Below are 14,772 nucleotides of genomic sequence, written 5' to 3'. Positions count from 1 at the left end.
ATTCAACCCTAATTCTCGGCTTTTGTTCAACAGTGACCTGTACTTGTTAAGTAATTCTGCCGGTCTCCTACTCTTAATATTATTAGTGCCAACGTGTACAACTATATCACCTTTTGTGCCCTTAAAAGATGATATTCGCTCTACAACGTCATCAACCTTTGCCCCTGGCAGACATACCCTGGTCCTGTTCCACCTATCTTTTTTACAAAGCATGTTCCCCGTTTCCCTGACAATAGAGTCACCAACAACTACTAGTTCCTTCGGGACCAGCGCATTCTGCCTTGGGGGTTGTCTCTGTGTCACGCGATGTGCAAGCTCTGGCGTTGATGTGGGCAGCTGAGAGCTTGATGGGCCCCTCAATTTAGTTTCTTCGAGGGCATCCACCCTGTCCTTCAATCTCTCATATAGGCCCACAAGAATGCTGAGTTGTTGCCTGATATTGATACACTCCTTGCATCGCGCACACACAAAGACATCCCCCTTGGCAGTATCATGTCCCATACCCGATTGCTCTGCAAACATCAAGCAAACAGTGCATTTTATAAGGCTGTGAGTCAGAGGACAACTGCACCCCTCAGTTCTGCTCTGAGCCACAGCGCTTCCATTAGCTTGAGCCTTTTGCTTTGCTGCTCTGGTCTGAGTCATGAATACCCTTCATAATGGATTGCTTGTTAACAAGGAACTCACTTTCTCAATTAAAATCATCTCTATTTTTTTTTTTTAACAAAGGGCTTCCACAAGAATAGCTCTTCCAAATCTGTATAAGAGTTATTGCTTCCTTCCTTGGGAGCAGAACCATGGTTATTCTCAAATAATAATACTTAAAGGTGAAAATAAACCCTTAATTCATAGGCTGGAGTAGGGAAATAGTGTTTGGGAGAAGGAACCGTTTCACTTTCATACTTATTGATGAGTGTTCTAATCCTAACTCGTGGCCGATAGGCTCCATGCCTTCACAACTTTCAGCTCTTCTTATTACCTTTTTGTTTTTTTACCCCACCAGTTCCACAGGCACCCTTTGTTTTCTCTTTCCACTCATTTTGAATCATACTGTAAAAAACACTTCTATAACTGATTGGTCTCCAAAAATTGAAAATGCTTAATGGCAATGTGCTTGGCATTGCCAAAACCTTTGTTTTGATTTTACTTTTAGCAGTGTCAAGTGTGGATACTTAAACTTTTAAATAAATTATATTTATACTTCCAGACAATGCAGAGATCAGAGGAGTGTACAATTACAGTACTTATTTACAAGGATTACATCATTGTGTAACTGCAGATATATTGGGTTTACTCGTATTTTAACTCAGTAAAACTGGAATTGAAAACAGTTTTATATTTTTTATCATCTTTGTTCCTACATTCAAAATGGAATGTTCAATGGCAAGGGAAAAACTACTGAATATCATTAATTACTAATAATGTGAACTTCTGATTTCTTCATTACTCATATCTAAAGTGTTTTTTTTTTTATATAATTTTTGTTTAGTTGAATCTTTCAATGGGCTATCACTACTGTCAATAGGTGTAAGGCCAATGTTAAATGTTTTCTTCTTTCTATTGGAAATATATACAGGGTGTTTCAGTTAAACGTTTCAGAACTTCTAAGAGGGGTAGGGTGCATCCTGACAACTCGAAATCATATAGCAATGTGGGGTCGGAAATGCTTTCCTGAAGCGGTGTTGTACACAGAAGCACCATAAAGAAAAGAGACCGTAAGTGAGAAATCGTTTTAATAATACAAAAAAATACATGAAAAGAAGCAAAAGGTACATGGATTAAAGTAAGTGTTCGAAGTTTTTTCCACGGGCTACAATGCACACCTCACATCTCCGACGCATGGACATCCAAACATTCTGGAATACTCCAGGCGAATTTCGAATTTCTTGAACAAGAACGCCAAGTTAGTAGGATGGATGATTAGCCGATATGCATTTGGCGTACGGGGCTGCAAATTATAGTGGGCCAGCCGCACAGCGTTTGTACGCGGAACGATATCCGACGAGGCGTATTCCCAGTCATAATTTCTTTGCAAGACTGCACCAGAGGTTAGCTGAGAGAGGTTCATTTGAAAGAGCTGACAGGGACAGGGTAAGAACAGCACGGACTCCAGCCGTCGAACAGAATGTGCTGCAGCATGTACAGGGGAATCCAAGAACGAGTACACGAAGTCTAGCAAACGCAGTCGGGGTTTCCCATTGCAGCGTCTGGAGGATTCTCCGAGAACAAGACATGCATCCGTTTCACGTGCAGCGTGTCCAGACACAGCAACCGGAGGATTATGCACCTCGTATTGCTTTCGCACAGTGGTACCTTGGAAAATGTGCTACAAATCCCCTTTTTCCTGCTGAAGTGTTGTTTTCCGATGAGGCATCCTTCACAAGGGAAGGAATTTTCAACACGCATAACGACCATATCTGGGCGGTCGAGAACCCGCATGCAATACGACGTCGTGCAGCACAGATTCGATTTTCGGTCAATGTATGGGCAGGTATTATGGGAGATCACCTCATCGGACCTTACCTGTTACCGTGTCATCTAACCGGACCTATCTACTTGATCTTTCTGCAGCAAGTATTGCCACAACTTTTGAGAGATGAACAGATTTCTGCATCGACGCAACAGACAATGTGGTTCCAACACGATGGAGCCCCTGCCCATTATAGCGGAGATGTTCGTAACTACCTGGATGTCACATTTGGTCAACAGTGGATCGGACGTGGTGGTCCCGTGCGTTGGACTGCTCGGTCACCCGACCTATCATGTCTTGATTTTCATTTCTGGGGTCATATGAAATCGTTAGTTTATGACACCCCTGTTGACAATGCTGAGGAGCTGGTTGCAAGAATCGCAGTAGCTGCCGAAGAAATTCGCCTGGAGTATTCCAGAATGTTCGGATGTCCATGCGTCGGAGATGTGAGGCATGCATTGTAGCCCGTGGAAGAAACTTCGAAAACTTACTTTAATCCATGTACCTTTTGCTTCTTTTCATGTATTATTAAAACGATTTCTCACTTATGGTCTCTTTTCTTTATGGTGCTTCTGTGTACAACACCGCTTCAGGAAAGCATTTCCGACCCCACATTGCTATATGATTTCGAGTTGCCAGGATGTACCCTACCCCTCTTAGAAGTTCTGAAACGTTTAACTGAAACACCCTGTATATATAATTTTTTTTTTTTTTTCACTTCTCTACATGAAACTTAATTCAGTAGAATCTTTCCTATTTGTGGTTATATTAGAATACCCAGATTTGTTTTACTGTTAAGCAGTATGATTCAGGTTTTAAAATTTATTGTTGGCATATGTTATTAGAGGGCACTGTGTGATTCTTGAAGTTCTGTCCTTACTTTTTTCTTCAGTATTCACTGGATTATTTAATTTATTAGTAGTTTGCACAGCATAGGGTCAGAGCCTTTCACTCCCAGCCGTTTAGAGGTTATTAAAATGCTATAATACTGGTGCCTTGCCATTCCTGATGAGGTAAAGTGTGTTTAGGGTCTAACACACTTCACTTACCTCATCAGGAATGGCAAGGCACCAGTATCATAGCATTTTAATAGGCTCTGATGAGGTGTGTGGGGGGGACTTCAGCAGATGAAATCATTTATTCCATCTTGTACTAAAAAGGGTTTAGGGCTGAAGCAAAAAATTAACTTGTTCTAGTAAATTTTTTCAGTAACTCATTATGAATGCCTTCACATTGAGTTGCCTGGTATTGCAACGCTTCTCCCGTAGAGAAGACTACTGTTACTTCTTCTCAGCAGATGGCACTGTTTTTTGGTCTCTCATTGGTGGGCAGGTAGCTACCCCAGTAATGGTATCTGCCAAGAATAAGTAATGTTATTCTTCTCTACTAGTGAAGTCTTGCTTATTGGAGGTAGTGCAATACCAGTAAACTCATTGTGAAGGCATTCACAATATGAGATATAACAAAAAAAATGCTATTTCACCTACTTTGGTGATTTACTATGAACTAAAATGAGACTTATTTGTATTAAATCATTTAGGGAGATGCTATCTGAGATGTGAAACAATATTCCACAGTAGGGTGGATTTAACATTTGTACAGAATGAATAATAGTTTAGAAGAAAAGCAATACTAGGGTAATCCCTAGTAGAGACATAGGAGCAGTACACTTTTTCTTCATCTCATTGGAGAATTACCTAAAGATCAGCATTAAGGACTTGGCAGATGATATTCGAGAAGTGGAAGCATTTTGTGTAGAACATGGTTACTAAAATAGAAGGTGTAGTGTGTTTTCATTATCAAAACTATGGATAGGATTTCCAGGCAATGGGAGAAAGAACTGAAATACCAGCATTATTGGAGAAGTTAGAAGACAGAGAGAAATCCATATGATGAAAGCCTGTTTCAAAGGTTTTTTATACCAAACACAAATAAAAGATTTAGAAATGTCAAGAGCAACTGTTTGAGTTTCACCAAACTTTTCCATCGACTTTTTTCAAAGATGGATAACTTAAGAGAGTATATCACCAGTGGATTGACATTAACAGAATCCAGAGTGGTATTTGTTGATCAGATGGAAGGATTCGATGTAGTTTAAGAGTTGGCAGTTGATAGATTTCTCCATTACTTTAGAAAGAGCAGAGGTTAGGGTGATAACTGGATAGGAGAGATTTGTCACTCATTTTAGGGACTGACTAGGTGTGAGCAAATTTCCAAGCAGCAGGAAAACACAAGTGGAACAAGAAAGCATAAAAAAAAAAAGGCAACAAATGGAGAAATGCTGTCAGTACCTGCAGCTTGCTTGGCATCAAAATTATTCATTATTCTTCTGTCAGAAGCCAACACATTATGTGGGGTGTATACCTTCTGCATACACACTACTTGGACTTCATCCAGTCACTAACTGGCAGAGTAGAGCCAATGAGATTATACACTAGCTAATTCAGATGTCTCCTAGAGCATTATAAACTTGTTCAGTCTGGTGGACTATCTATCTAGTGGTTGGCCTGGAAAAGCTGGATATTGCCATGATGCCCATAATAACCTCAAAAAGCAACTGATATAGAAGAGATGGGATTTCTGGAGCTTTTCTCCAGAAATTAACATGTTACAATAAGCAAAATAATGGTATTGCACCAGATGAGATCATTTATGACCTAGTATTGCTTGGTGACATCGAGGGGAAGGATTTCTCTGATGAGGGTGCCATATTAGTTTGCACCTGGGTGTGCAGTTTTTCACTGTTCATGTGGGGCTACTAACATTCCCACAAGATTTGGAGAATGACTAGACTTCACCAAAATTCAGTCCACTTGGCTCACAGGTGAGACCTGATTATCATTTCCAGGTAATAAGCCCCTATAGCTTATACCTGGAAAAATGTCAGGGACCATATAGCGTTGAACTGTTTGTAATGTATAGCTCTGGACCAAATTGATGAATCTTCCTTTCCAAAAAAGTATAATTTTTACAGATTCATTACATGCATTAGACATTTTATAGCTAAATCCCTCATCCATTCTCATCTTAGGACAAAAAAAATCAAATAATTAGATTCTCTTAGCTTCCTGGACATTCTGACATATCAAGTTCAGAAAATGCCATAGTGACTTCATCTCTTTTTCTCTGAAAAGAGATGAAGTCACTATGACATTTTAAACAACCTGTTGGATACATACTATTATTAATGTGTGTGTTCAATACACATTTAACTCATACTTTTCTCCTGATGAAAGATGATCTTCTACAACATTCAAAGTATCTAATCGTAGTATGTTCAATTGTGAGATGACAAGTCAATCAGCTTTCCAATCATATGGATTGGGAAGCTGATTGACCAAATGAGCTATTTACCTTTATTAATTTAATAAATGTTTAATAACCATCATGGCCATGCACTGGCTGTAATGCTCCCGGGCCCCAAAGATATTTCTTAAATGGCATAACATAACTATAACAAAAGAAAGAGTCAGGCCCAAAATCAACTATGCATCCAGACACTTGGATAATACAGCAAAGTCATTCCAGCCACATCTAATACAACCCTATAATCAGTAGCAGCATAACTGATAATAGCAAAATTTTTTTCTATTATAAGGTTTTATGGTGCAGAAGCTACTAAAGCAGCTTCTGCACCATAGGACCTCAAACAACTAACTAAATAAGTAGTTCTTGTCCACAATAGCACTCTTTGGACACACTTACTACTTTTGGATGGGATGTATTCACACATACAACCCAGACATGTCTTTCCTCTCTCCCCCCAACTCAGATTTTTTTCTGGATTCAAAAGATAGACCTGAAAGGCCATGCTTCAGGTCAGATGATAGCATGCAGGAAGCTGTTTCATTTTGGATACTTCTACAGCCAACAATTTTTTTGAGATGGAAATACAGTGACTTGTAGTGTATTGGGAGAGGTGTCTAAACATTTTTAGGGAATGCTTTAGATGCATGATTATTGTGTTTTATGTACTTCATCCAATTTCATTTAACTGACCTAAGTGTAATAACTAGTAAAATTTAAAAGTTTTATCTCATTTACTGTTCTCTTTGGGAATTGTAATCAGAACTTATTCATAATTTCCAGTAAGTCACTGTTATCACATATAATATAGAAGTTGGCTTTACATTAGCAACATCTCCTTGTGTGGTAATGGTTTACGTAAGATAGGTTTCACAGATGGCGATCACTTTTTGAGTGTCTGTGAGGAAGATTTGTCAGTGTTGACATCCTTCCGACTTCAAACACGGAAAGATTATGGGTGCAAGTGCCAGCACCTTGACAACAACCAACATGTTTAAGTGCTCCCTTTCTGTGGTGTCACGAGTCTTTCATGACTGACCCAATGGCAGTCGAATAACCAGCCATATGTGGTGAACATAATACATGGTGAGCACTGTGTGTCTCATCTCACAGTACAATGTAGGAATAGCAAGACTAGTATCCACATGACTATACACTGCATATTAGCTACAGTAGTTGACAGACATCATGGGTACCCTTGCTTGGGCACATCAGCACTGACACTAGACCACGTGGAAATCTGTCAGCTGGTCTGAAGAATCCCATTTACAACTCTATCAAGCTGAAAGGCATTTAGAAATGGCACCTGGAGGCAGTGGTGTTATGGTTTGAGACTGTTTTCATAGCATGCCCTAGGTCCTCTGATCACTATTAATCAATGGCTTGATGGGAATGACTACCTTTCTGTTATTGCCAACCAAGTATACCACATGGTGTACTTGGTGATTCCCACCTATCATCATGATTTCGTGATGATAGTGTATAAAAACAATGTCATACCACAAGGTCCAGCGGTTGCTAACTGGTTTTCAAGAACATGAAAGTGAATTCCTAATCCTCTCATGACCACTCAACCCAGTTGAGCATGCTTGGTGCCTACTGAAAAAAGGACAGATGATGCTAGGACATTAAACACTCCAACCATCCATCTCACAGTGTATGGGCATTACTGGACACACTGAAACACCTTGTTGAGTTTGTGCCAAAAGGTGGCCCTGCAAGGTATTAGGCAGATATTGCTAATGCAAAGCCAATTCAGAGTGTATATATAAAGCTCTTGCCAATTTTATTTCAATTTATTTTTCTTTTTTTTTTTTTGATAGCTGATACTGCTGCCCGCATTGTGCGTCTACCTCAAGATGTTATAGTGCCAACAAATGGTTCAGCATTGTTCAACTGTGTTTATGAGAATGCCGAACGAACTGAATGGTATTATCAGGAAAAGAATATTGCATTGTTCAACACATCACGGTAAGGAGGCTTATTTCTTTTTTCTGAAAAAGTATAAACTATCCATTTAAAATGGGGGAGGGGACAGATAAAATTTTGAAGGTCATGTGCCATAAGAATGTTCCTTACCAGTAATTTGTATTTTTAAAAGAGAATTTTACTTTTGTTATGAATTTTTTTTTTTTACGTTAAAAAAGTTTTTACTGGCGTTATTTGGAAAAAAGTGTTACGTTACCTAGAAATCATCATGAAATCCGATGCGCATGCATTCTACTTGTTGCATGCAGTGACGCAAGTACAACTGAGTGGTGATGCACTACGTTATATCAGCATAATGATTAATACACGAGTGACTGTGCCAAAATCAACAGCTCAGCGTTCGAAGGAATATCATGAAAGAAAGAAAGGGAAGTTGTACAGAAATGTAAATCCAGATGAATTTCAACAAGAGTGTTTTGTTATGACTGGGAGTTCTCAAATTGCACCCAAAAAAACTCTAGCTGAAATAATGAAGGAATATCGTGAATGGAAGAAAAGGAAATTAGAAATTCAAACTATTCCGAATCATAATGAAATTCAACCACAGAGTTCTACTATGCCTGATACTTATCAAGAATCTAAAACTTCAGCAGAACGAATGAAGGAATATCGTGCACGAAAAAAAGTGAAATTAGAAATGGCTAATAATGAGATTTCTGATTACGTCCCCATAATGTCTACATGAGCTGACAGCGAGTTTGAAAAACTAGTGTACAAAAACCCATTTGGATTTAGTTGTAATGTGATTATGGTTTCAATTAGATTTGAAACCATTTACAAGAAGTGAGTACTTTCATGACATGTAATACATGTCATACTTCATTAAAAGAGGGACAGATACTAACTATGGCCATGTCAAATGGATTTATAAATCCAACATATTCTACTCATTTGCATCCACTAGATGTTGTAACTGAGCATTTGATATCACTACAATTACCCTTTATGCAAATTCGTCATTTACGCTATGAACATGGACAAGTAATAAATGTACCAGTTAATGTAAATACGATGGTTTATCAATTACCTAGAGAATTAGATGATGATTATGCCATTAAAGTACATATAAAATGGACTCATGCATAAATCATCATATCTACAAGGATGTGTGCAGAAAAAAATTGGTTTTATGGTATTTGATAAATTCTATGGCATAAAAGTGAGTGACGGTTTCTTGGGGACAAATGATGATAGTGAACAGGAACATTCAGATGAAATTGTGGAACCTGCCAACAATGATGATGAACTATTGATAATTCAATAACAAACATTGTTATGGTCTGAAGATAAATATTTATGTATAGCACCGGGTCAGAATTCATCTCCAACAAGTTTCATATTTGATATACATGCACGAAAATTACTCCCTTTATGATGTCATAGAGTGAAATTCACAGATCTGATTATTGTGGATTAACTCCTCAATAATCAGATCTATGAATTACTGATTTAAATCAGTAGGAATAGCAGCTAACATTACTCATTCTATATTGGAATCAAAATAATTTATAAACAAGTCATTAGAGTCTAACTTGGCATTTCTAAAATCAATACCCAATTCAGCATATTATTGGAGTCAACGTAAGCAAGATGTGTTTACCATGATTTGTCAATTAGGAAAACCTACAACATTCTTGACGTTGTGTGTGTGTGTGAATCAACATGGCCCGTATTACTATGTATGTTATACAAATTCAGATATAAACAAGAAATTACAACTAATGAAGTTATGGATCTACATTAATAAATGAAGACCCCTTTAACCTGCGCCGTATACTTAAAAACGAAAACCTATAGTCCTTTCGGGAAATATTATGTTGTGAATTTCTTTAAACGCATTGAATTTCAACATCAAGGAAGTTCACATGCACATATATTATTATGGATGAACAATGAACCCTCTGCACCATTAGAATAAAAGGAAGGTGGGATGGAAGAAGCAATCCAAATGATAGATGCATTATGTTCTATTGAGAACTTCAGATTATTCAAATTTACAGCAACATAAACATACTTTTACCTTTTATAAAAATAATAACGCGAATGTTGCTTTGAAGCACCTTTTTTGGCCAAGGGCCACAGATGACAATCGAAGATTAGCTTATCACAAAAAATATCGTAAAATGCACGACTCATTAGAATTGGATAATCATGTTAATTTTGAAGAATTCTTTAAATCAAACCAATGCCAATCAGAAGAAGAATCTAAATATTTTGAGGGCTGGTATCAAACAACCACATGTATTTCTTAAATGCAAGATAGAAGAGAAATTTATGAATAATTACAATCCTTAGATTTTAGGAGTGCTCAAGTCTAATTCAGATTTATAATTTATCATAGAAAAATGTTCATGTGCAGCATATGTATGTGAATAAAACTAACAGAGGAATAAGCAACCTGCAAAGGAAAATTATAGAGCTATAAGAAGAATATGTTGATATGGATATAACTGATCTAACACGAGCATTAAGTGGAGATGAGTTCGCAAGAGACAGCTTGGTATTTATTACGATACCCAGTGTCCGTGTCAACGGTATGGCCATATGAGCGTCAGAAATTATGTAAATCAAAAGCTGAATTGGATGAACAACAAGTTGATAGTGAGTCTTTGGATATATGGAAAAATAGTATTTTTGATAAATACGAAAAACAGGACTAAATATTAAAAGATATAACTCTTGCACAATTTACAGCTCATTATCGAAAAGGAAATGGGTGAAAAGACAATTTCCTAAAATAATTCCATATCGGAATTATAATACATGTCTTCATGAACATATATGCGAAATGGTAACTTTACACATAATTTTAGTTTAATAATTATTATTACTAGCCATATATAGTGCAAGGAAGCCTGAGGCTTATGCTGCACCAGCCAAAAAAAAAATTCTGAATTACCCTGAGAGAGAACAAGAGTCATAAGTAGAAGGGGAAGAATGATAATATCCAGCTCAGGACCCTGGGTGTATTGTTAAATAATGAAGAAAGCAATATAAAAGCGGATATTTGCGACATGCCAGTTTTAAAACTTGGGAGGCATTAACATTTAGGATTACCTGCTGATGGTCACCTCGATCTAAAATATTTGTGTATTTTTTTTCACTTCTGTAATGAAAACCAGAGTATGCATTTCAACAGTATGGAGAGTCAAAAATATAGAATTTAATTTTCCATAGCTCATGCAATATAGTTTTCTTTTTCCAATTTGTAAATGAGTCAGATCTTGTCATATACCTTTTCCCCTAATTTACTATGTATTATAAGAGATTTAATTTTAAGTGAATAAATAAAGAACAGAACACACAACTATATAATGAGTTCATCTTCTGAAATTTTTCATCTCACAAACTGGTTCTTGTTTGTGGGATGACTACCCAAATAACTGACAGGAATGGAATAACTTATGTAAAGCAGTTTTCATATGAATAAAAATAAATGTGGAATCTAATGCATGCCACGTTAGCAGCCATATTCCATTTAGTAAATCAAGTAATGGAGAGTTCATTTTTCAGGGGTGTTCAAAAATTGTAATTTTATCACTCGTTGACAGCTTATTCATTTCAGTCCTATTTAAGCCCTAATGTTGTTTTCTATCATTACGGTAGAAAGAGGATTTAATATTGAAGGTGCTATGAATAAAACTAGAGCTTTGTAAGAGTAGTGACATATGCCTGCTGGTTGGGAGACTGAGCTGTGATAATTTTACAGAAATTTTATTGCTACTGAGTGAGTGTTTCAAGCATATAAAAAAAAGTTTTTCCATCATGCACACCAACCTATGAAGGCCATAATAGTAGGTTATTGACGGGTGATTGAGCTGTGCAGCTGCACAAGGCACCAAAAATGTTCTGTAAATCTCAAGTTGTGATATGAAGTCAATCTTACATTCCGATTCAATCAATTCGGAAGAGTTTGGATTTCTGTTATTGTGCATTCAAATGAATAAACATGTCACTCAACTCGCTAGAAACAAGGCCACTAATGTTTCCTGCAAGGCCATGGATTTCAGTTAATAGGAAGTTGGAGAGGGCACACAAAAAAATCTCCCACTGGGACTGGTTCTGGTTATTGGGATTCACTGTTAATTTCTGTTTATTCTTGAAATGGCCCAGGCCATACAAGAAGTCTCTGGAGCAATGCACAACTTACATTGATCAGTATTTGCATTCATGCTAACACTTAGTAATTATTACTTTTTTATTATAGAGGGTTGAGAAACCTCCTTCACAAAACTAAAACATTGTGTGAATAGGGGATTGATATCTTCACCAACCAGTTCTGCAATGGTACAGAAAATTTATAAAGGATGCTTGTTTGAGCAATCATACATGTCGAGGTGATGGCCAAACAAAAGTCAGTGGAGCTGGTTTGAGGAAGCTTTATGCAATGTCAAGGTCAATAGTGTGTGAGGATGAAACCCTATAAGTTACAGCTCATACAGGAGTTGTTGATCAATGATAAAACCAAATGATGTGATTTTGTTGGTAAATTTCACCATGATTACAGTTTTACAATTATCTACTGCAACACACATTTTCTGGTTGGTGAATAAAAACTTGAAGTTATCCTCTATCAGGAATTGGTATCTGGTTTGTATCATGTACTATTCGTGAAACAATATTTTAGTTTTGTGGAAACCATGTATTTAACTAAACAGTACAGATAAAATTAAAAAAAAAAAAACAGTTTATATACAGTACATGAATATCATTTAAAAATAAAACTAATGTTGAAGTAACTTTTTAAAGTTTTAAAAATGCACTTAAGGTATGGTGCTGACTTAGGGCCAAACATCTGTGCATAGTGGGATTTTATTTATTTCATCTTCAAAAATAGCTGATAAAAGGAAGGCTTAGTGCCCTTTTGGTGAACGTTGTTCAGAAATGGGTCTGGCCCAAAATCCCAATGACCAGAATCGGGACAGTATCTACTGTATTGTAAAAATATATGAATATAATTCTATATCTTTATTAGTTTTTTAGTAAGTAAAAAATTTGCCTTATTACATTAATTTTGTAGAAAGAATATAAAAAAACAAAAATTTTAACGACAAATAGCTCTCAGTTTAAAGATCATGTTTTTTGTTACAGAAACAGTCAGTCAGTCTTAAAATAAAAATAACTTAATTAATTTTACTTTATTGTATTTGTATAGGGCGTTTTCAGCAATAATTATTGGTATAGCATTGAAATGCTAAAGATAAACTTGAAATAAGAATAAATTTAGAGTAATGTATTTGGCAGCGGCATAACATTTTTCATAAATATCATTAACATAACTAAAACTAATTATACCATTATTAGCTGTACTTTCACGAATTTCTTTGACAAGTATGTTAGCCATAACCATAGGTGCCGGCAAGATATTTTGAAAGGGGTAACAGGGAAAAAATTTCCCATTTTCTTCTTATTATAATAATAAGAAGAAAATGGGATTTTGCAATGGGAGAGGAAAGAATTCTATTTACAACAAATGTAAATATTCAATGCTTATAATGTGCTCAATATTGGATTACGGTGATACATTTAAAACCATGCCCACAATTTTTTATTAATTATATACAATACATGCACCCGTCGGCAATGAAAACTATCAAATTCTTCCATTAGTTTATGTGTTGATGACAAATAAGAGTGAAGAAAATTATAAACATTTGTTTCAAGATATGATTGAATTGAGACCACAGGCCATATTAATTGACCTGGAATTAGCTGCAATAAATGCCTCCAAAGGCGAGTTCCCTAACATGTCTAATAAGGTCTGTTTTTTCCACCTGGGACAATGTGTTTGTAGAAAAATTGAAACAAATGGACTGGCATCTCAGTATGACACCAATGAAGAATTTAATTTGCTGCTTCAACATTTGTGTGCCTTGGCGAGATGCCGCATTTACCAAGGAAAGCTAGTGATGTGATATGTATAATGGTATGATAATTCGTGTTCCAACATTATGATCCATATACAATTCCACCCACCCAAAACAGTGTTGAGGTTTGGCATAAAATATGAGAGTGTATAGTTGGACAAACACATATTGATGTATATAGGATCATCAAGGAATTTCAGAAAGAACAGCAGCGGTTTGATAACCAGGCTCAATGCATACTTCATGGTGAATCCTGTCCAAAATGCAAGAATAATGACGATCGTGAAAATAGATCTGTGATGGATTACCTTCGCTGTGTTGTTCATTCAATATGAGTTACAGTGTAATCAATAAAAGAATATGTATGCTAAGGCTTAGAGGGGTCTTTTTTAACACATTCATGATCAGTGTACATGCTCCGACAGAAGATGCAAAGTATGCCTTTTACGAAGCACTGGAGAGAACGTTAGATGAGGCCCCTGAAGACACGATATTAAACTCATCCTTGGAGATTTCAATGCCAAAGTAGGGAGAGAGGAAGTGCACATACGAACTATAGGATGAAACAAATAATGAAAATGGGGAAAGGCTTCAGCATTAGTGTCACAAATAATCAAATAGATCACATGCTATGGATGTGAGGAGTTACAGGGGGCAGATTGCGATTCGGACCATTTTATGGTACGATGCCGTCTGCGAAATAGGCTCTCAAAGGTATATAGAGGGGAAAGGAGATATCAACAAGATAAGCTTGGTGAAGATACTAGAGAAAGATTTAGAATGAAGGTTGAAGAACAACAGGATGGTGAGCCCATCAATAAAAAATATTAAGGAATATCTTCTGGAGTGGAACAAAAAAGAGTGAGAAATGACTGAGAAGATCCTGGAAGAATGAAACCAAGCCAGGCAGAAAATGTTACTGAGGATTACAAGGTCAAAAGAGCCGAAGCAAAGCAGGTATGTAGACAAAAAAAGAAAAGAATATGACAGAGGGCAGATCAGGATATTCTATAAAGAAGTAGAAAATGTAAAAAAAAGGTTTCCAGCCCCGTCTTAACCTGTGTAAGAATAAGAAAGAAGAAATAATGCGGGGGGAGTAGTGGAGATCACAGAAGTTTGGAAGGAGCATTTTAATTCCTT

The 14,772-nt window shown here is 36.6% G+C and overlaps 1 protein-coding gene across 2 annotated transcripts in view; it reads left to right on the top strand.

Moving 5' to 3' along the window:
• The window catches only part of LOC150088352 (inactive tyrosine-protein kinase 7-like), a 376,615-nt gene that overhangs the window by 253,380 nt on the left and 108,463 nt on the right, over positions 1-14,772 (top strand). For both annotated transcript variants that reach the window (XM_090369462.1, XM_090369464.1), the window contains exon 4: positions 7,600-7,747. In XM_090369462.1, the coding sequence (XP_090225588.1) occupies positions 7,600-7,747 (148 nt within the window). The remainder of the gene's footprint in view (positions 1-7,599; positions 7,748-14,772) is intronic.

This window comes from Mastigoproctus giganteus, chromosome 3, assembly GCF_048544385.1.
Source record: "Mastigoproctus giganteus isolate SK-2022 chromosome 3, ASM4854438v1, whole genome shotgun sequence".
NCBI classification, from domain to species: domain Eukaryota; kingdom Metazoa; phylum Arthropoda; class Arachnida; order Uropygi; family Thelyphonidae; genus Mastigoproctus; species Mastigoproctus giganteus.
Note: the sequence above shows the minus strand (reverse complement) of the source record. Positions and strands in the feature narration are given on the sequence as shown.